Below are 24,086 nucleotides of genomic sequence, written 5' to 3' on the forward strand. Positions count from 1 at the left end.
TGCAAAGACATGATTGATCAAATCTTTGGCTCCTTGATGGAGCTCGTCCCCACCTGCCTTCTCCCCAGAGGTCCAGCTGGCCCGAAGTCCCCATCCTCTAAACATGGTTGGTCTTCCTGGCGGCCAGCCACTGACCTGAAGCTACCTAGGATCTTACCTGGAATCACCTCATTAGCATAACAAGGTCAACTCCTTTCACTCAGGAAATTCCCAGGGTTTCTGAAGCTCTGTGCCAGGAACCAGGGACAAGGACTAGATACACTCTTTATTAGACTTCACCCCCAGGGAGTTTTTGGGCTGTCCAAGGTTAACAGAGGGGACATGAGAGTCATTTTCCAGGACTTGGGCCTGTGTTCTCTGATTCCAGATTCAGATTCTGCCTGGCCTGGAGCCTGGGGCCTGGTTAGAGTGTCCTCTTGGGGGTCGCTGAGAAGCCCCCTGCCTGGGTTCCTGTGCCCTCCTCTCACTCATGTTGCTAAAACACACAAAATCACTGTCCATGGTGCCTTTCAGTTTCACTTCCTGGCAATGCCTGTGTTTCTCAGAAAAGGAGCCCTCAGAACTTTCCTTTCACTTTCTGTTCCTAGATATTCAGAGCTCTACAATGTGATGACTGCTCCTTTATTGGCTAGATTCCTGTGAGGGTGGAGCAGAGGCCAGAGATTATTTAAGTCCTGCCAGCTCCTCATACACAGTTTAGACATTGCAAGTGACAGCTCTTTTATCTCTGCAGAGTGATCACACCAGCACACAGGACCTGTTCCAGTGCAAGGCCAGTCTGTGCAGAGGAGTGTTTCTGCCCTGGGCTGCAGGGAGCACTTCATCCAGGCTCTGCATTTCCTGCCCTGACAGGGGACACATTCAGAGCTCAACTCTGACACCAGAAGTCTCTTTTCTTTCAGGAGCTGGTAAGCAAGAGGCTACTTTGGATTGTGTGCAGATCTAAAAATAGAATCATAGATCTGTAGGTCTAAGGGTGGGAGAGACTGGATGCTCCATTTTGGGTGCTGTGGACTTGGTAGACTGAGGGCAGGATGTCTGGTGGATGAAGCAGTTAACTATTTGGGACATTTTCAGAGAGCAGCTTCAGAACACACTTTATTCATAAGAACTGCAGAAGGATCACGTGAATGTCAGGGCTCTCAGTGCATAAGGCCTTTTCTCTAAGAGCTTCTGGATCAGACACTTCCCATCTCTTGCCTAAATACCTTTCCCTGGGGAGATGATCCATATTAATCTGTTGAAAAACAAAATTCAAATCAATAAATTTTAATGAGCTAATCAGCTTTATTAAATGATTCATGAATTAGGCAGCATCTTATCCAGCAAACGGAAAGGAGATCCATGGGACCCCTGGGTGGCTCAGTGGTTGAGAGTCTGCCTTTGGCTCAGGGCATGATCCCAGTGTCCTGGGATCAAGTCCTACATCAGGCTTCCTGCGTGGAGCCTGCTTCTCCCTCTGCTTGTGTCCCTGCTTCTCTAGAGAGAGAAGTGTGTGTGTCTGTGTGTGTCTTTCATGAATACATAAATAAATAAAATCTTAAAAAAAGAAAAAAGAAAGAAAAGAAAGGAGTTCCATTGAGCTGTAGGAAAGGAAATGTTTTTAAACTAAGAGAAGTAGAGAAAAAGGAAGAAGTCATTAACAATTCCTTTGCCACTGTGAGGGCATCAGCCTTGCAGCAGAGCTTCAAGCTAACTGGAAAACACACACAAAGAACATACTGATAACCAGTGCTAGGTGACACTAGGATAAAGATGAGCTGTGGGTATACAACTGTCTCAGAAGAGGAGGTGTGAAGCCTCTAGGGCAAAAGTAATTTTTCCGGGATAATGGGCCTGACAAGTCAGACATTGCTGGTAGACTGTTTCCACAATTTTCTAGAAGTCCCCCCTCCAATGTCTAGCCATAGTTTGAATCATTTTAAATGCATATGATGGGTGAAGGAATGAAAAAACAGCAACAAAAAGGAGCTTGCTAGTGAGCCAAGGAAAACAAAGCAGCTGTTTTGGGCTTCCCGAAAAGCCCTGACTGTTCAACTTACAGCCGTTGTTTATCTTACTTTCTCTGGGTCAGAAGCAGAGTGTTGCCATGATAGCCTGACATCAGAATGGCAAAAATCTCTGAGGCAATGAGGGACATTTTTGCAGCAGCAGAATGGATTTTGTCCACATGTGCCACAGTCTTTATAGATTCTTCTGGGGGCTGCCTTTGCATAAAAGTCAGCTGGGGCATTTTCCTGATATTCTGGGGTAGTTCTTTCAGTGTGAGCCTCAGTTTTGATGACAGTAATTGCAGAAGGTAGGAGAGTAATTGCAAGTGATAACATTATACGAGGACATATCAAATTTCCAGGAATTTTACATAACTTCTAGAACACTTATATACCTATACAAATACAACATAAAACACTGGATTTTTTTTTTTAGAAAGATCACCACTTACTATCAAAAGTAGATTAAATGCTAAAAACAAAGAATATTTGTCCTTTTAATAAATAGGAAACCAAATGCTAATTTTGCACCTGCTTACGTTTGTTTTAAAATTTATTCATTCCAATGTCAGTCCTATGTATAAACTTCTTTTCCAAAAGTTTCTTTTACATAATCTTTTTACCAAAAAAAAAAAAAAAAAAGAAAGAAAGAAAGAAAGAAAGAAAGGTGCATCTGGTCCAGATATCTTTAAAAAAAAACAAAAACCTTTTCTTTCATTCAGAGAAGTTTCCTTTTTTAATTTTTGTAGCTATAACAAAATATATTAGAGTTCTCAACCCTTAGAAACTTTAATTTTTATTGAAAACAAAGTGGTAAGCATGAGTTAACTGTGTCTTACACCAGCATTTTTTAGATTGGCAAATTTAGAAATACACTTTGTAATTTCAACAAACGTGCTTTTTCTATAGTACAACTTTTCAATAAAGAACTCAAAAGAAGTGTACCAATGGATGTACATTTAACTTTAATTAAGACGTCAAAATTAGAGAAAACTAATTTTAGTAATCAATGTTTCATTATTTATCTTATTTGGAAATGATCTAAATATTTAGTGAATTTAACTTAAATCATTTCTTACTCTAACTCAGCAAAATGTTAAGGTTTTAGCTTAGATTTCAGAATGATTTTGGAAACTATATAGAAGTTTATCCAATTTCTTTTTCTTAAGTAAGCTCCATGTCTAACATGAGGCTTAACCTTATGACTGCAAGATTAAGAGTTGCATGGCCTAAGAAGTGAACCATACAGGGGCCCCTACAAGTTGACCTAAATTTTTAAAAAATTAATTTACACATTTATTCAATATTTTTGTTCTTAACAATTATGTTTAGATTACTCATAAAATGAGTACTCATAAGTCATGAGACATCAAAGTCAATTATTCTGCCAAGGTATTTTTATTTTTTATTAAGTTTTTAATTTTAATGCCAGTATAGTTGATATAGACTGTTATATTAGTTTCGGGTATACAATATGGTGATTCAACAGTTCTATACATTACTCAGTGCTCCTCATAGTAAGTGTACTTTTACTTTTTAATCCCCAACACCTTTTTCATCCATCCTCCACCTACCTCCCACCTGGTTACCATCAGTTTGTTCTCCACAGTTAACAGTCTGTTTCTTGATTTGTCTGTCTATTTTTCCCCCTTTGCTCATTAGTTTTCTTTCTTAAATTCTACATATGAGTAAAATCATATGGTATTTGTCTATGTTTGACTGACATATTTCACTTAACATTAATACTCTCAAGCTCTATACATGTCATTGCAAAAGGCAAAATTCCATCTTCTTTTTTTAGAGATTTTATTTATTTATTTGAGAGCATGACCTGGGGGGAAGGAAAAAGGGAGAGGGAGAATCAGACTCCCTGCTAAGCAGGGATCCCAAGGTTGGGCTTGATCCCAGGACCTGCAGATCATGACCTGAGCCAAAGGCAGACACTTAACCAACTGAGGCACCCAGGTACCCCAAGATTTCATTCTTTTTATGGCTAAAAACCATTCTATTACATATATATCACATTTTCTTTATCCACTCATCTATCAATGGACACTCGGGCAGCTTCCATAATTTGGCTATTGAAATAATGCTGCAATAAACAGAGAGGTGCTTGTATCCCTTTGAATTAGTGTTTTTGTATTTTTTGGGTAAAGACCCAGTAGACCAATTACTGGTATGGTATGGTAGGGTAGTTCTATTTTTAACTTTTTGAGGATCCTCCATACTTTTCTTCCACAATGGCTGCACCAGTTTGCATTCCCACCAAGTGTTTACCATGCTTCCTTTCCCTCCACATCCTTGCCAACACTTCTTGTTTCCTGTGTTGTTCATTTTAGCCATTCTGACATGTGTGTGAGGTGGTATCTCATTGTACTTTTGATTAGCATTTCCCTGATGATGAATGATGTTGAGCACCTTTTCATGTGTGTGTTGGCTTTTTGGATGTCTTTTTTTGGTGAAATGTCTGTACATGTCTTCTGTCCATTTTTAAATTGAGTTATTTGTTTTTTTGGGTGTCGAGTTGTATTAATTCTGCATATATTTTGTATAGTAATTCCTTTTTTAAAAAAGGCTTTTCTCAAAAAAACATTTTATTTATTTTAGAGAGAAAGGATGGGGATGGGATAGAGAGGCAGAGTGAGAAGACAATCTCAAGCTGACTCTGCTGTGCAGGGAGCACAATGCAGAACTTGATCTCAAAACCCTGAGATCATGACCTGAACCAAAATCAGGAGTCAGCTGCTTAACCAACTGAGCCATCCAGGTGCCACTTGTATACTAATTCTTTAGCTGATATATCTTTTGCAAATGTATTCTCTCAATTCATTAGGTTGCTTTCTAGTTTTGTTGTTTCCTTTGCTGTGCAGAGGTTTTTTACTTTCATGTAATCCCAATAGTTATTTTTGTTTTTATTTTCCTTGTTTCAGGAGATCTATCTAGAAAATTGTTGCTATGGCCAATTTCATTTACTGCCTATGCTCTCTTCTAGGATTTTTACGGTTCTAGGTTTCCCATTTATGTCTTTAATCCATTCTGAATTTATTCCTGTGTATGGTATAGGAAAGTGGTTCAGTTTGATTTTTTCATATGTAGCTGTTCAGTTTCCCAACACCTTTTGTTGAAGAGACTATCTTTTTCCAATGGATATATTTTCCTGCTTTGGCGATGATTAATTGACCATATAATTGTGGATACATTCCTGGGATTTCTATTTGATTCCACTGAACCATATGTCTATTTTTATGCCAATAGCATTCTATATTTTTGTTTTTTATTTAAATTTCAGTTAGTTAATATGCAGTGTACTATTAGTTTCAGGGGTACAGTTTAGTGATTCAACACTTACATAAAATACCCGGTGCTCATCACAAGCATACTATTTTGATCAATACAACTTTGTAATATAACTTGATGTCAGGAAATGTGATGTCTCTAGTTTTGTTTTTATTTCTTAAGATTTCTTTGGCTGTGTGGGTCTTTTTTTTTGTCTCTATACAGATTTTAAAATTGTTTGTTCTGGTTCTGTGAAAATTGCTGCTAGTATTTTGATAGTTTTTGCACTGAATCTGTAGCTCTCTTGGGTAGTATAGATGTTTTATAATATTCACTCTTCTCACCCATGAGCAAGGAAAGTCTTTCCATTTCTTTTCATTGCCTTATATTTCTTTTGTCAAAGTTTAATAGTTTTCAGAGTACAGGTCTTTCACCTCTTTGGTTAAGTTTATTCCTAGATATTTTACAGTTTCTGTTGCAATTGTAAATGCAATTGTTTTCTTAATTTCTCTTTCTGTGGCTTCTTTAGTTTATATATTTATTTTTTAAAGATTTTATTTATTTATTCATGAGAGACACAGAGAGAGAGGCAGAGACACAGGCAGAGGGAGAAGCAGGCTCCCTGCAGGGAGCCCGACCTGGGCTCAAGCCCTGGGCTGAAAGCAGGCACTAAACCACTAAGCCACCTGGGCTGCCCGCTATGGGCATCTTTATTAGTGTGTAGGAATGCAATATTTCTGCATATTAATTTTGTATCCAGCAAATTTAATGAATCCATTTATCTGTTCTAATTTTTTTTGGTGGAGTCTTTAGGGTTTTCTATATGTAGCATCATATCATATGCAAATAGTGAATAAGTTTTACTTCTTCCTTACCAATTGGATGGCTTTTATGTCTTTATGTTGTCTGCTATTTCTAGGACTTCCAGTATTGTGTTGAGTGTGTGTTGAGAGGGGACATCCTTGTCTTTTTTCTGACCTTATGGGAAATGTCTCAGTTTTTCCCCATTGCGTATGATGTTCCCTGTGGGTATTTATTTATTTATTTATTTATTTATTTTATTTTATTGGAGTTAAATTTGCCAACATATAGTATAACATCCAGTGCTCATCCCATCAAGTGCCCCCCTCAGTGCCCATCACCCAGTCATCCCATCTTCCGTCCCACCTCCCCTTCCACTACCCCTTGTTCCTTTCCTAGAGTTAGGAGTCTCCTCGTGTTTTGTCCCCCTCTCTGATTTTTCCCACTCATGTTCTCTCCTTTCCCCTATGATCCCTTTCACTATTTTTTATATTCTCTGTATGAGTGAAACCATATGATGATTGTCCTCCAATTGACTTACTTCACTCAGCATAATACCCTCCAGTTCTATCCACTGTGGGTTTTTCATAACAGACTTTTATTTTCCCGTTAGTATGTTCCCATTAGTACTACTTAGGGTTTTTATTACAAAAATTCTACATTGTCAAATGGTCAAATGCTTTTTGAATCTATTGAAATAACACATGGTTTTTTATCTTCTCTCTTATTGATAGAATGTATCACATTGATTGTTCTGTGAATATTGAACCACTATGCCTCTCATGAATAAATCCCACTATATTGTTCTCCCAAGCTATTAAAATTTTTTTGTAACAGAGAAAGCATCAACTTATTTATTTGACTTTAAGTAAACAAAGGTAGAATAAAAATGTTATTTTTAATGCTTATAAACTCTAAAGACATTTTTATTTTTATTAAACCAACAGTCTTAAATTAGCTTTAATACTGAATATTTTTCCAAATCACGTGAATTTGAACAACATTTAATGTAATGTCCATTTTTCTGAGAGTTTTAGAACATTCAATCCTTACAAGTGCCTGCCTCAAACCAACCAAATAGAGCCCTTTTACAATGAAACACTCCATATATATATGGACACACAACTGCAGAGTCCTTGTCATTAGTAATTTTTGTGGAAAAGATTTTAAGATTTTGTTTAACTTAATTAAGAATTCATCTTCAGGAGGCTGTGCTAGAGTTTGGGTGCATTTTAGCAGTTGGTATCATAGAAAGGCCTCTTTCCCTTTTTTCCCCCCCTTAGTCTCAGGCAATTATGGGTGTGTTTCTATTTCAAAGACATGATAATGTGTATTACTTTAGGGGGGCAGAGAAAGAATGCAAGTTCCTCCAGGAAAGATTTGGTTTTCTAAGACCAATAACTCACAAGTCCTTTGAAATAAATGGAAAGTTTTCAAGTTGGCAAAAGAATAGGTGAACTTTGAATTGCCTCTAGAGCTGACTTGTATTTATGGTTTCTGTCAAGGCAATTCAGATAGAAGATAACTTAGAATAAGTATTCAAATAAAGGAGGATAGTGGAAAGCATTAACAATTATATCAGTTTTATGGTCTTTTGTATTGGGTACTTCATTTCTTTTTTTATCAGCTTTTAGTAGTGACACTTTCAATGAAGCTATTTTGGAATTTTGAAGCTTTTGCTTTTAAGTGCACTTCTCAAGTTATCTTTTTTTAATGTATATTTTTTATTGGAGTTTGATTTGCCAACATATAGTAAAACACCCAGTGCTCATCCCCCCTTAGTGCCCGTCACCCAGTCATTCCATCCCCCTGCTTACCTCCCCTTCCACTACCCCTTGTTTGTTTCCCAGAGTTAGGAGTCTCTCATCTTATCTAATTGGAGTGTTCCTCAGAAAGACAGCTATAATTCTAGGTTGCAATTCCCCTGAGAGCTGGAAGCAGTTTAGTAGGACCCTTGCCATAAATGGTGTTTAGCCCACATTTCTATCCAGCCATATCTAGTTACAAATAGGGAGTGACTCACAATTTCCTCTGGCCTTACTTTATGGCTACCAATCTGAAAGTCTCCAACCCAATCTGTTAGGGACACAAACAAGATTATAGATTTTTATAGCTTTCGGAACCATAATTATTAGATATAAAATAAGCAATGTGCTAAAGTGTAGAAAAATTAACTCTGGATTTTAAAGATCCCCTTTATTTATTTTTATTTGCTTATTTATGTATTTATTTATTTATTAGTTTTCTTTAAATTAAAGCTTTACTTTATGTACACATTAACAGAAACCAACAGCACTGAGGTAGTAAAACTGTGGATATAAGCAAGAACCAAAGAACTAGAGGCTGGGACAAGGATTGAACCTGCAGGCCTCCAAGAATGGGGACTGCAGTATGACGCCACACACATAAAGAACTGTCCCGGCCACCAACAGTTCCCAACGTGGAATCTGAGTTCAGAACCAAGGGCTAAATTTAGAAGTTACTGCAGACTGTTCAATAGAGTGTCCTGTACACATCACCACCAGTGTCCATCATGGATGAAACCAGCAGGTTCCATTAATGAAGACTGCAGACAGGAAATGGGGAACAGCCTAAGGCAGCAAAGAGCAGTAAATATAGACTGTGGCCTGGAACTGAGGAAGGGATACCAATGTGGACTTGTAGAATGAGCCAAAGACTAAAGACTGGTGCTCTGTCAGAGCCTCTGTGTTGGTGACACTGACTCATTAACCCTGAGGTGGAAAGGCAATTTGATCAGGAGTTGTAATGCAAAAAAAAGAGCAGAACTCAAAGCAAGATGGACTAGCATAGCCCTTGGCAATGTTGAGAAAGACAGTGAACTAAAAAGGACTCATGGAGCCCTACACCTGTGTTTCTTGTTGTCCTCAAATACAGGTCAGAAGTTTACCTAGGATCTAGACACTGACACCAAATCTGTAAAAAAATAAAATTCAACCGAGTATATTCTAGAGGCTTAATGGTTTTATTAAATGGTTTATGAATCAGGCAGCTTCCCACCTATCAAATAGAAAGGAACTCCATCAAACTCCAGAAAAGGAAAAGTTTTGAAGTATAGAGAGAAAGCAGAAAAGAACCCATTGTTTTAGCCAATGTTGTCCTCCTAAGGGGAAAGAAGGGAATTTGTCAACATAGTTTTAGTGCTGACCAGGCAACAGCCATGTTGACTGCTGAAAGATCACATCCTTGGAGGTTGAGACTACAGTTAGGTACTAAGTCTTAGTTTACTGACTTGGGCTTTAACTTAAGTGGCTCCATGATGGCCCTTTTTAGCACATCTCTCCATAGAACTGAAAGTTTTGTGTGTTGGGTCTTTGAGAGGATGAGATGAGAATTGTATGTATATATATGCACATCTAAGGATCACTGACATGGATTTCTCACATTCCCTCCCATTTCTATCCCAGCTGCAGAGGACACACTGCAAGAGGAATACAAGCTCCCAGGGATCACATTAAAAGTACTCTGCCACTGCTTCCCTTGCATTGCTGTTTCATTAGAAAATAATAACAGAACTTCACAGGGAACATCAGGTGAGGTATGGAAACTTAACAATAGGGCATGGCTTTTGTGTGTTTGAAATTTGCTCATCACACAGAATTTTGTTTTCCACATCTATTTGCCCTCTCAGTCCTGTCATTTGATTCCCTCTGCTGTATTTATTCTGTTCCTCAGGACCTGTCTCAGAGATTTCATCGCTTTGCTGTGTATTTTTCCCCACATCTTCTGAGAATGCACAGACATGGAACCATATCTGATAGGGCTGAAGTCTCACCTTGTTGGCTCCTTCTTAAGGCCCTGATTGTGTATGCCTCTTTCACACTGAGGCTTGCTCATTCTGCTTTGAGTGGTACCTGCTCTCCAAAGGGGTGATATTGTTTGCCCTTCACACAGCCAAATGTTGGCCCTGCACATGCCACATCCTCAAGATTTCCACTCTACTGCATGTGAAGAATATTCCTCCTGAGCAGTCAGAAGTGCTTTTTTAAAAGTTGCTTCATAGCAATCTTGAAATGTAGATTCCCACCATTCTCTCTTCTAAGGATAATGTTTGCACTCCCCATTCATATGTATACCAGTCCAGACCTTGTACACTTGCTCTGAATATTTCTTCCCAAATTTGTTTTTGCCATCCTCTCCTGAATTGTAGCCTATGGAATAAAGGGGAAAGGAGGAAAAATAAGTGGGAAATATCAGAAAGGGAGACAGAACATGAAAGACTCCTGACTCTGGGAAACGAATTAGGGGTGGTGGAAGGGGAAGTGGGCGGGGGGTGGGGGTGACTGGGTGGCGGGCACTGAGGTAGGCACTTGACGGGATGAGCACTGGGTGTTATTCTGTATGTTGACAAATTGAACACCAATAAAAAATAAATTTATTAAAAAAAAATTGTAGCCTATGGCTACCAGGAAGCTCCTGGAGGATGTGCCTGACCCCTCACTTTTAGTCTAAGGACACTTCTCTAGCCTACATGCTGCCTAGACATCAGTGCTAACTTGAGGTAACTTGTTTCTTGGTTTAAAAACTCTGCACCCAGGGATCCCTGGGTGGCGCAGCGGTTTGGCGCCTGCCTTTGGCCCAGGGCGCGATCCTGGAGACCCGGGATCGAATCCCACGTCGGGCTCCCAGTGCATGGAGCCTGCTTCTCCCTCTGCCTGTGTCTCTGCCTCTCTCTCTCACTCTCTCTGACTATCATAAATAAATAAAAATTAAAAAAAAAAACTCTGCACCCAATCTCTGCAGGGGATAGTATACAAATACTTCACATTACATTTAGTCCTGAGTATATGATTTCTTCTGGTGCCCCATCTCAAGGTACAGGTCTCCAGTGATCAGATAGGTCCAGGATTCCAGAACCAGCTCAGTCTGACTGATAGCAAGAAAAATGACAGAGGGACTTCCTTATCGTGGCTGGCTTCTTACAACATCCCATTCAGCTACTGCTTCAGTCTTTGCTCATAAGACATTTTCCACCAGTGGCACTTTATATACCAGTCAGTCCTCTAGGTGGTTTATCTCTCCTACTGGTTTCTGTCCCCTATTATATGCAGGCTTGAAGTAGGTGATAGGTGATCTCAGACAGTTGGAGTGGTTCATAAAAAGTCCTAGGTGGGTAGTCCAACATGCTTTTTTAGAATATGGAAGTCCATTTCACCTACTGTTACTACTCCAGGAAAAATAGAAGAGTCCTTTCAACAGCTTGTTTCATGAGCCAGCACACTTTCTAGGTAAAAGAAAACACATTTGCAATCATTAAACGTTTCTATCTTTTCATAAAGATACACAGTATCTTTCTGAGAAGGAAAGAAGCCACTTGTCTTTATTTAGCTACCTCATATAAGACCCAAAGTCTATGACATGAGGTTGGAAGTTATCAGAAGGGGATTTTCTGGAGGGTCTCACACCACAGGTGGGAAGGGATATGGTGGTGAATATCAGTGCTGTCTTTTAGATTTTCTACCATAAAGAAGTATTATTTTCATAATATTACAAATAAAAAAAACTAAAACAAGATAAAGAAAGGATAATATGGGCAGGAAAGTTTCAGTAGAAGAATCAGGCTCTGAAATTTGTCTGGAAGAATGAAAAGCATCTTAAACAAGAAGGGCTTTCCAACATAAGGGAAGTGCCTGAACAAGGGCAAACTTTGCATCCAGGTCAGAAGTCCACACAATGCCTGGACAGAAAGAGAAGGGCTCCTGGATACAATGTTGTGGCCAGGACTGATATTATATCTGTCCCTAATGGCACAGTCAAGCCACCACTTGTTGTACTAACTCTTTTTCCTTCCATCTTCTCTCTTCCCCATAGTGCCTTTTACTATTCCAGCCATGGGTCAGTCCCCTCCTTCCACACCCTCGAATAGAAATGGTGGTGATTTGGCCTCCAGCTTTGACAAGTTTTTTAAGGAATTCAAGCTGGAGACCAAAATTGTCTCTCAGGAGACCATCAGCACAATTCAATCACATCTGGAGAGAGGGGATCTTCAGAGTGCATTTTCTGCAATCAATGATGCATTGAGAGATATTGACAATGCCCCACTGAACATTGCTGTGACCGGGGAATCTGGGACAGGAAAGTCCAGCTTCATCAATGCCCTGCGGGGCGTGGGGCATGACGAAGAAGGGGCTGCCCCCACTGGGCCAGTGGAGACAACTTTTCTCAGAAAGGCCTATAAACACCCAAAGTTTCCCAGTGTGACATTTTGGGATCTGCCTGGCATAGGGACCACTAGCTTTCAGCCTCAGGACTATCTGGAGAAAATGATATTTAGGGAGTATGACTTCTTTATTATCATCTGTGCTACACGCTTCAAAATCAATGATGTGCAACTGGCTACAGCAATTAAAAAAATGAAGAAGAATTTCTACTTTGTCCGATCTAAAGTGGATAGTGATTTATATAATCTAAAAAGAATTAAACCCAGAGAATTCAATAAGGATGAAATCCTGCAAAAGATCCGCAATGACTGTGTGAAACATCTGATGGAGGCCAATATGAGTGATGCTCAGGTCTTCTTAGTCTCCAGCTTTGAGTTATCTGACTATGATTTCCAAAGCCTGGAGACCACCCTTCTGAGGGAGCTCCCTTCCCACAAGCGCCACATCTTCATGCAATACCTGCCGATTGTTACTGAGGCCACCATTGACCGGAAGAGGGATTGCCTGAGACAAAAGGTCTGGCTGGAGGCCATTAAAGCTGGAGCATCAGCCTCCATCCCTTTGGTGGGCTACATCAGTGATAACGATGTGGAAACTTTAAAGGATACTTTAACTCTCTACAGGTCTTACTTTGGATTGGATGATATATCCCTGAAAACCATAGCCAAGGACTTGAATGTGTCCGTGGAGAAACTCAAGGCAAACCTTATGTTTCCCCATTTGCTATCAGTTGAAAAGTACGATGAATCATTAGGGGAAAAACTGTTGAAATATGTGGAAAAATTCTGCTCTGTTAGTGGAGGACCCATTGCTGCTGGTATTTACTTTAGGAAGATTTACTATTTGAAAAATTATTTCCTTGACACTGTGGTGAGTGATGCAAAAGTTCTCCTTAAAAAGGAAGAGATTTTTAAGGACCCTGTGGACTCTGAGCAAACCTATCTACATATGAATGTTGGAAATGAAAATGGGAAAAGTGACACATCCAGCTCCTGAATTTATTCTCAGTGCTGGCATGGCAGTGGTCCCTGGAAAAATGACTTAGGGCTTCCTTCAAACATCTTGACCCACTGCCCTCAAGGTGTATCACAGACATTTCCATAATTCACTCTTGAATAAACCTTGAACTTAGTGACTATTATTTGACAGTGAGAATAATGGGCTCTAAAGAATCCTTCCTTCATATGATCCTTCCTGGGAAAATGAAAGAGAGGAATCTGGAATTTTCTGCTACTGGAGAGAATAACTCTTTGTGTGATGGTTGCTTCATAACCCAGAACTGGTATTTCTATAGACATAGTAGTAAAAAATGGCTATGCACATAGTGGGTTCTGAAAAATGGATTTTTATATAAATGGATACATAATACATCTTTGGTGTTCTGACACTCTGTAATGAATCCATACATTCTTTTTCTTAAAGTTTTTATTTAAATTCCAGTTAGGGAACAGACAGTGTAATATTAATTTCAAGTGTATAATATAGTGGTTCAACACCTCCATGTAATACCCAGTGATCATCACAAGTGCACTCCTTAATTTCTATCTCCTATTTAACCCTTCTTTTCAGTCACTTCCCTCCTGGTAACCATTAGTTTCTTCTCTATAGTTAAGTGTCTCTTTCTTGATTTGCCTTTCTCTGTCTCTCTTTGCTCATTGTTTTGTTTCTTAAATTCCACACACGAATGAAATAATATATTTGTCTTCACTGACTGACATTTCATTTAACATAATCTTCACCCATGTCATTATAAATGGCAAGATTTCATTCTTCTTTATGGCTGAGTAATATTTCATTATATCTATATCCATATCTTTATCTATATCTATATCTATATATCATATCTTAATCCATTGATCAGTCAGTGGACACATGGGCTGTTTCCATTGTTTGGCTATTGTAGATAATGCTGCTATAAACATTGGGGTCATATGTCTTTTAATTAGTATTTTTATAATTTTGCGGTATATACCTAGTAGAACAATTACTGGATCATTGGGTGCTTCTATTTTTAACTTTTTGAGGAACCTCTATACTGTTTTTCAGAGTGGCTACACCAGTTTGCATTTCTACAAATGGTTCAAGGGGATTCCCCTTATCAGAAAGGGAGACAGAACATAAAGACTCCTAACTCTGGGAAATGAACTAGGGGTAGAGGAAGGGGAGGAGGGTGGGGGTGGGGGTGAATGGGTGACAGGCACTGAGGGGAACACTTGACGGGATGAGCACTGGGTGTTATTCTGTATGTTGGTAAATTGAACACCAATAAAAAATTAGTTTATTAAAAAAAGGGGATTCCCCTTTTTCCACATCCTCACCAACACCTGCCATTTTATTGTGTTATTGATTTTAACCATTCTGATGGGTACAGGTTGATATATCATTGCAGATCTGTTTTGTATTTCCTTGATACTGTGTGATGTTGAGCATCTTTTCATGGATCTGTTAGCTATCTGGATATATTCTTTGGAAAAATGCCTACTCATGTCTTCTGCCCATGATTAATAAGATTATTTGCTATTTGGATGTTGAGTTTTATATTCTTTATACATTTTGTATACTAGCCCTTTGTGTGCTTCATGTTGTGTTTTGGCTGCTTTGTCCTTCAGGCCAATTATCTGTAGAGGCTCTCCCTGCCTGCAGTAGGCAATGTTTGGTCCTTATCCTGAATGTCGTGAGTTCTAACTACGCATATTCTGGTCTTCTTGGGAAATGAGACCTAGCACCACCTCCATGAGAACTGATGCCCTGCAGAACTCTGGTCAGTGGGAGACCTCAGGTAGGCAGGGGTTTGTGCTGGTCTTCTGGTGGAGGAGCCTATCACACTGGGACTGATGGAAGCCTGACTAATAAGGGCACTTCCATTGGAGCTCAGGAGTGTGGGGCTTGGTATATGCAAGTTAAGCAGCCAGTGCTGGCACTGTGCTGTTTCCTGTTGGTGGCTCTACATTTATGCTGAGGGGTGAGAGAGAGAATTGATAATGGCCACTTGCTTTGTTCCCAGGGAAGTGTCTCCATGATGTAGATTCTCAGGGAGTGGTCTGACCAGATTGAATCATTTCCCCACTGTGTACCCCAGGTGCTATTTAGATCACTGTTTCCAGGCTGTCTGTCCTGGAGTTGTTTCCCCGTGTTCTCTCCAGGAACAGTGCAGTGCCTTCTGGGCTCTAACCTAGTGAAGCCCACTGACTTTTAAGACTCTGGGCTTTAAGTCCCACTGATTTCAGGAACTCATGACATTCAGATACTCTTATTTCCCAAGCCAGTCGCTTTGGGGAAATATTCTCCTTGTACCTTATCCTGGGTGCGCCACTTTCTTGTCCTTTTCTATAACCATGTCTCCTACCCCTCCTAAGCACCTGCAATCCCTTTCTCCCCTAAACCACAGTTATGCACTTCCTATCTTCTTTGATGTAACCTCTTCTCTCCTTTAGTCATGGGGTTTAGTTCTGCAGTCTTTGTGGTCTATTTCTGGGGTATTTAGGATGATTTGATTACTATCTAGTTGCATTCACAGGACAAAGTGAGCCTAGGGTCCTCCTACTCTGCCACCATTTTCCTCTCCAAAACATTTGCTTTCATTCATGAATGTATAAATTCTGATTGTTAATAGATCATCAGTTATGTTGACATATCTTCCTTATCCTTTCTAGGGTTATCATTGTATTTAATAAACATAAAAGATAGTGAGATGAACATGTGTCACAGAAAATGAAAGAGAAACATAAGCTAAGGAAAATATCTATCTGGGATATTTGTGAGAGAGAATTATATAAGATAGGAACATAGTCAAAGGATTTGCATATTGTGTGTCCAGACACTCCTTGCTTGCCATCAGTATATTTTGTGCCTAAACTTGAGAAGTTAAGGAATAAGGAACAAGAGGATTGTGACAACAACATGGAAATTTAAAAAAATTTTTCAAAAGGTCCTTAAACATATCCAATCCCTTGCCTAATAAGGGAAATGCAAATTAGAAATGGTATCTACACTAAGATACCGCTTATGCCCTGTGAGATTGGAGGAAACTGCAAAGTTGGTGAAACTGTAGAAAAATAGTTTTTGTCGTACAATGCTGGTAGTTGCACAAATGACATAATCTATAATGGTGAATTACACCATCTCTAGGGAAATTACAAACACATTTACACTTTGCCCAGTGATCATACTTTGAAGAATCTGGGCCATAAAAACTGAGAGTAGATTGGTGGTTGGCAGGGCTGTGGGGAAAATGTGTAATGCTATTGAAAGAGTATTAGCTTTTAGTTATAAGATGAATGTAACTATAGTTAACATACTGTGCTTTATACTTGAAATTTGCTAAAAGTATAGATACTAATCATTCTCACCACACACACACATAAAATATAAATATGTAGATGGTGGTTGTATTGATTAACTTGACTGTGGTAATCATTTCACCAAATATATAAATATATCACATCATCACATTGTGCACTTGAAATACATATGATTTTTTCTATAATTTTTATCTAAATAAAGCTGAGGGGAGAATTAAAAAAAACTGGAAAAATTACAAAGAAATATACATTTAAAGTTATTCATTGCAGCACTATTTGAAATGGTAAAGCACAAAGTTGAAATGTTCTTTAATAGGAAATGCTGTAGCCACAAAATAGATCACTTGACAACTATACAAAAGAGTGAGTAATACCATGTATATTGCTATGCTCTCATATCCAGGATATATTGTTTATTGTTCAATGTAAAAAGATGGAGAATTATATGTATAGTATGTTAGTGATGATCTAAGACAGTTCAAAATATAAATATATATTTGCACGTATTCCTCAATTAAACATGAGAAAACTTTAGAATAAAAGTCAATTATCTATAGGGGAAGTGATGGTAATGGGTGGAGAGGCAGTGTAAGAACTAGATTTCGTTTAATGCAACTTATTTTACATTGGAACTATGCAAATGTTTTACATAGATATATAACTGTATAATTAGACAAACATCCAACATAGAAACACAAATCAAATCAAAACAAATGAATCTAAGCTAATGGGTGGTCTAACAAAGCAGAAGATTTTTAAAAATATGATTGATGATAATCTTAAAAATTCCTGTATAATTAGAATTAAGTTGGCAGAGGAGTAGGGGGACTCTAATTTGTCACATGCCTTGAATACAACTACATAGTTATCAAATCATTCTGAATACCTGAGAAATCAATCAGAGATATGACCTACATGTAGAAAAACAACCACCTTTTGGAAGCTAGGAGGTATGGAGACTTGAACCTGGGGTGATATAACTGAGGATATGGCAGAGGGGAGGGAACCTGCTTAAGGAGGCAAAGTATTATAAGCAGAGGAGTGCAAAATCAGAATGTTTAAAAGTCCACTACAATGAGGGACGTCCCTGGCTTAAAGGTGCTCAGGTGGTGAATTAGGGCAGAATCATAGGTATGACAGTGTGGTCTCAGGATTCCCAGAGTTATAAGAAGAATGGGGGACTTGCCTGAGTGGAGCAGAGTTCCCAGGCATCAGAGTGGGGAAGCTGTGCCAGCTTTCTGCTCTATGTTGCCACAAACTGCAAACTGCTTCATGGTTGCGCCATCGCTTTCCTGCAAGGGGCCTAGCAAAAGGCAGAAGTGTGGTGAGATCCACTCTCTCCCCCAGGAGGAATAGAATGGGTTCTAGGCACAGTAGTCCATAAAATTTGGAGTTTTGAAACTCAGTCGTGCACCTGAGATAAAAATATTTGGTCACAGCCTGGATGAACAGAGTTCTGGTGGAAACCAGGGAGACAAGAGTCATTGCTTTTCTGTGAGGGTTGACTGAAGAGTAGAAGGTGTGAACTTTCAGCTCTGGGGATAGAGAGTGGGGCACTGCCATATCCATCCCACAGATCAATGTTGAAAGACTTCAGGGAGCAAACGAGCTCTACATATTGGAATCCAGAGCCACTTACACTGAACATGGCCTCTGCACAAGGGAGATGCATATGTAGCAGGACAAGTCCACTTGAGAATCAGTGCAACAGGCCCCTCTCAAGAAGGCCAGCACAAACAATTGGCTCACACCAAGTTTGCTGATCATAGAAGGCCGCAAAGCTTCAGCTCTTGGGGAAAACAGTATATAGCATTCCTTCTATTTTAGTTCTTTAATTATTTAGTATTATTTCTTCAGTTATTTTATTTTTTACTGTTTTTTAAATTTTATTTAAATTTTGTGTATTTTTAAATTTTTTGTTTCCTTTCATTGTATTTTATTATATATATAATAGATATACACATGTTTTTCTTTCTTATTTTGGAATCTAGTTTCTTTTAACTAGCAGACCAAACCATACCCAGAATCTGGTGTTTATTTTGTCATATTCTGTTTTTTGCTTTTTTTTTTTTTCTGTTGTCAGTGTTGTTATTTTCGTTTTTTTCTCTTTCGTCTTTACTTTTTGGATAAAATAAAGAGATAGAGAAATTCACCCCAAAAGAAAGAACAGAAAGCAGTACTCACTGAAAGGGATTTAATCAATATGGATATAAGTAAAATATCTGAACTAGGGTTTAAAACAATGATTATAAAGATAATAGCTGGGTTGAAGAAAGTATATAAGATACTAGAGAAACTCGATTGTAAAAATAAAAGAACCATAATTTAAAAATGCAATTATTGGGATGCAGTCCCAAGTGGAGGCCATAAAAACAAGGATGAATGAAACAGAAGAGTGAATCAGTGATACAGAAAATTAAATAATGGAAAATAAGGAAGCTAAAAAGGAGAAAGATCACAAAGGGAGACTTAAAGAAGTCAGTGATTCCATAAAGTGAAATATCAGTACCATAGGGGTCGCAGAAGATGAGGAGTGGAAGAAAGGAGCAGAAGATTTATTTGAACAAATTATAGCTAAGAATTTCACTAATCTGAGGAAGGGAACAGCTGTTGAAGTCTAGGATGCATAAGAAATCCTATCAGAATCAATAAAAATAGGTCAGCACCTCAACATATTCTAGTGAGGCTTGCAATATTCAAAGATAAACAGAAAGTCTTGAAAGCAGCTTAGGACAAGAGATCTTTAATCTACAAGCATAGAAATAAAAGCCTGGCAGAAGACCTGTCCACAGAGACCTGACAGGCCAGAAAGAACTGGCATGATATATCCAAGGTACTAGATAAGAAAAATATGCATCCAAGAATACTTTATCTAGCAAGGCTGTCATTCAGACTAGAAGGAGAGATAGTTTCCAGAAAATACAAAAACTAAAGGAATTTGTAATCACTAAGCCAGCCCTGCAAGAAATATTAAAAGGGATCCTTTGGGTGGAGGGAGATCCCAAAAGTAAGAAAAACCAGAAAGGAACAGAGACCATTGACAGTAACAGTAGCTTTACAGGTAATAAAGTGGCACTAAATTCATAACTTTCAATGATTACACTGAATGTAAATGGACTAAATGCTCCAATCAAAAGACATAAGGTATCAGAAGATATAAAAAAAAAAAAAGAAGACCCATCAATATGCTGCTTACCAGAGGCACATTTTAGACCAAAAGACACCTTCAGATTGAAGGTGAGGGGATGGAGAACCACCTATCATACTAGTGGACATCAAGAGGAAGCTAGAGTAGCCATTCTTATATCAGACAAACTAGATTTTAAGTTGAAGGCTGCAATAAGAGATGAAGAAGAACACTGTATCATAAAAAGTTTTGTCCAACGAGATCTAACAATTATAAATATTCATCCCCCTAACTTAGGAGTTTCCAAATATATAAACAAATTAATAACAAAATTAAAGATCCTCATTGATAATACAGTAATAGTAGGGGGCTTTAACACCTACTAATATATATCAAAAGAAAGCTAGGATAGCAATTCTTATTTCAGGCAAATTAAAATGTATTTATTTTATTTATTTTAAAAAAATATTTATTTATTCATGAGACACACAGAAAGAGAGAGAGAGAGAGAGGCAGAGACACAGGCAGAGGGAGAAGCAGGCTCCATGCAGGGATCCCAACATGGGACTCGATTCCAGGGCTCCAGGATCACGCCCTGGGCTGAAGGTGGTGCTAAACTGCCTAGCCATCTGGGCTGCCCTCAGGCAAATTAAATTTTAAACCAAAGACTGTAATAAGAAATGAAGAGGGACACTATATCATACTTAAAGGGTTTATTCAACATGAAGATGTAACTATTGTAATTATTTATGCTCCCAAATTGGGAATAGCCAATTATGTAAACCAAGTAATAACAAAATTAAAGAGACACATTGATAATAATACAATAATATTATATTTAACACCCCACTCATAGCAACCAACAGATTATCAAAGCAGAAGATCAACAAGGAAACAAGGGCTTTGAATGACACACTGGAACAAATGCACTTCACATATATATACAGAGCATTCCATCCTAATGCAACAGAATACATATTCTTCCTGAGTGCACATGGAGCCTTCTCCAGAATAGACTACATACTGGGTCACAAATCAGGTCTCAACTGATACAAGAAGTTTGAGGCATACCATGCATATTTTTAGACCACAATGCTATAAAACCTGAAGTCAACCACAAGAAAAGTTTTAGAAAGACCACAAATACACAGGGGTTAAAGAACATCCTACTAAAGAATGAACAGGAAATTAAGGGAGAATTTTAAAAATGCATGGAAACAAATGAAAATGAAAGCAAGAGAGATCAAAACCTTTAGGATGCAGCAAAGGGAGTCCTCTTTAAAAAATGTTTTACTTATTAATGATATACACAGACAGAGGCAGAGGGAGGAGCAGGCTCCCTGCAGGGAGCCTGTTGTGGTTCTTGATCCCAGGACCCCAGGATTGTGACCAGAGCCAAAGGCAGATGCTCAACCACTGAGCCACCCAGGTGGCCCAGCAAAGGAGCTCCTAAAAGAGAAGTACATAGCAATACAGGTCTTCCTCAAAGAAACAAGAAAAGTCCCAAATACACAACCTAACTTTACACCTAAAGGAGCAGGAAAAAGAATAGCAAGTAAAGCCTAAATCCAGCAGGAGAAGAGAAATAGTAAGGATTAGAGCAGAACTCAGTGGTATCCAAATAAAAAACAAACAAACAACAACACAAAACAGTAGAACAGAGCAATAGAACAAGGAGCTAGTTCTTTGAAAAATTAGTAAGATTGATAAATTCATGGCTAGAATTCTCAAAAAGAAAAGAGAAAGGACCCAAATTAATAAAATCATGAATGAAAGAAGAGAGATCACAACCAACACAAAGGAAAAACAAATTATTTTAAGAACATATTATAAGCAATATATGCCAACACATTAAGCAATCTGGAACAAATGGATTTATTCCTAGAAACTTATAAACTACCAAAACTGAAGTAGGAAGAAATAGAAAACCTGAACAGACGCATAAGCAGCAAAGAAATTGAAGCAGTAATGAAAAATCTCCCAACCAACAAGAGTTGAGGACTAGATGGCCTCCCAGTGGAATACTACCAAACATTTAAAGAAGAATTAATACCTATTCTTCTGAAATTGTGTCAAAAAATAGAAATGGAAGGAAGACTTCCAAAGTCATTCTATGAGACCAGCATCACCTTGATCCCAAAAACCAGACAAGCACGCCATCAAAAAACAGAATTACAGATTAATATCCCTCATGAACAGGAATGTAAAAATTCTCATCAAGTTACTAACAAATAGGATCTGACAGTACATTAAAGGATTATCGACAAAACCAAGTGGGATTATTCCTGGGCTGCAAGGGTAGTTCAACATCTGCAAATCTATCAATGTGACACACTTCATTAATACAAGAAAGGACAAGAAACATATGATCTTCTCTATAGGTGCAGAGAAAGCATTTGACAAAGTATAGCATCCTTTCTTGATTAAAACTCTCCACAGTGTTGGAATAAAGGGAACATACCTTAATATCATAAAAGCCATCTATAGAAATCCCACAGCAAATATCAATCAAAACCACAATGAGATACCACCTCACACCAGTGAGAATGGGGAAAATTAACAAGGCAGGAAACCACAAATGTTGGAGAGGATGCGGAGAAAAGGGAACCCTCTTATACTGTTGGTGGGAATGTGAACTGGTGCAGCCACTCCGGAAAACTGTGTGGAGGTTCCTCAAAGAGTTAAAAATAGACCTGCCCTACGACCCAGCAATTGCACTGCTGGGGATTTACCCCAAAGATTCAGATGCAATGAAACGCCGGGACACCTGCACCCAGATGTTTCTAGCAGCAATGTCCACAATAGCCAAACTGTGGCAGGAGCCTCGGTGTCCATCGAAAGATGAATGGATAAGGAAGCTGTGGTCTATGTATACAATGGAATATTACTCAGCCATTAGAAATGACAAATACCCACCATTTGCTTCGACGTGGATGGAACTGGAGGGTATTATGCTGAGTGAAATAAGTCAATCGGAGAAGGACAAACAGTGTATGTTCTCATTCATTTGGGGAATATAAATAATAGTGAAAGGGAATAGAGGGGAAGGGAGAAGAAATGGGTAAGAAATATCAGAAAGGGAGACAGAACATGGAAGACTCCTAACTCTGGGAAATGAACTAGGGGTGGTGGAAGGGGAGGAGGACAGGGGGTGGTGGTGACTGGGTGGTGGGCACTGAGGGGGGCACTTGATGGGATGAGCACTGGGTGTTATTCTGTATGTTGGCAAATTGAACACCAATAAAAAATAAATTTATTATTTTAAAAAAGAAAACAAATATCATTCTCAATGGGGAAAGACTGAGAGCTTTTCCCCTAAAGTCAGGAACACAATAGGGGTGCCTACTCCCACCTCTGTGAGCACCAACATAGGACTAGAATTCCTAGCCTTCTTAGAAATAAAAGGCATTTAAATTGGCAAAGAAGATGTCAAACTCTCATACTTGCCAGATGACATGATACTTAATGCAGATATAAAAAAAAAACACACAAAACCTCTCCACCCCAAAATTGCTACACCTCATACAGAAATTCAGCAATGTGTTAGGATAGAACATCAACAGGCAAAAATTAATTGCATTTTTATACACTAAGAATGAGACAGAAGAGAGAGAAATTAAGGAATCATTTCCTTTTACAATTGCACCGAAATCTATAAGATACCTAGGTATAAACCTAACCAAAGAGGTAAAAGACCTATACTCTAAAACTACAGAACACTTATGAAAGTAATGGAGGAAGACACAAAGAAATGGAAAACCATTCCATGCTCTTGGATTGGAAGAAAATATATTGTGAAAATGTCTTTGCTACCCAGGATAGTCTAAATATTAAATGCAATCCTTATCAAAACACCATCAAAGTTTTTCACAGAGCTGGCACAAATCATCCTAATATTTGTAGGGAACCAGAGAAGACCCTAAATAGCCAGAGGAAAGGGCTTCTCAATGCCTGACTTCAAGCTATATTCCAAAGCTGTGATCATCAAGACAGTGTGGTACTGGTGCAAAAACATAGCTCAACGGAGCAAGACAGAAAACCCAGATATGGAACCTAAACTCTATGGCCAAGTAATCTTCAACAAAGCAGAAAAGAATATCTAATGAAAAAAGTCTCTTCAACAAATGGTGTTGGGAAATTTGGACAGCCGCAGATGAATGAGACTGGATTGCTGTCTTACATCATATACAAAAATAAACTCAAAATGGATAAAACACCTAAGTATGAGACAGGATCCTTAAGTCCTAGAGCAGAACACAGGCAGTAATCTCTTTGACCTCAGTTACAGCGACTTCTGGCTAGACACATCTCCAAAGGCAAGAGAAACAAAAGCATAAATGCACTATTAGGACTTCATCCAGATGAAAACTTTTTGCACAGCAAAGGAAATAGCAACTAAAAGGCAACCTAC

At 38.5% G+C, this 24,086-nt stretch overlaps 1 protein-coding gene across 3 annotated transcripts in view; it reads left to right on the forward strand.

Moving 5' to 3' along the window:
* LOC121495793 (T-cell-specific guanine nucleotide triphosphate-binding protein 2-like) overlaps window positions 1-13,949 on the forward strand; it is a 74,354-nt gene extending 60,405 nt beyond the window's left edge. Inside the window, exons 2-4 of one of the 3 annotated variants that reach the window (XM_041763759.1) lie at window positions 734-908; window positions 9,494-9,624; window positions 11,898-13,949. In XM_041763759.1, the coding sequence (XP_041619693.1) occupies window positions 11,918-13,243 (1,326 nt within the window). In that variant the 5' untranslated portion in view covers window positions 734-908; window positions 9,494-9,624; window positions 11,898-11,917 and the 3' untranslated portion in view covers window positions 13,244-13,949. The remainder of the gene's footprint in view (window positions 1-733; window positions 909-9,493; window positions 9,625-11,897) is intronic. The other 2 variants (XM_041763762.1, XM_041763763.1) reach the window with 2 other exon arrangements.
* Window positions 13,950-24,086: the final 10,137 nt, after the last annotated feature.

Source organism: Vulpes lagopus, chromosome 7 (genome assembly GCF_018345385.1).
Source record: "Vulpes lagopus strain Blue_001 chromosome 7, ASM1834538v1, whole genome shotgun sequence".
Taxonomy (NCBI): domain Eukaryota; kingdom Metazoa; phylum Chordata; class Mammalia; order Carnivora; family Canidae; genus Vulpes; species Vulpes lagopus.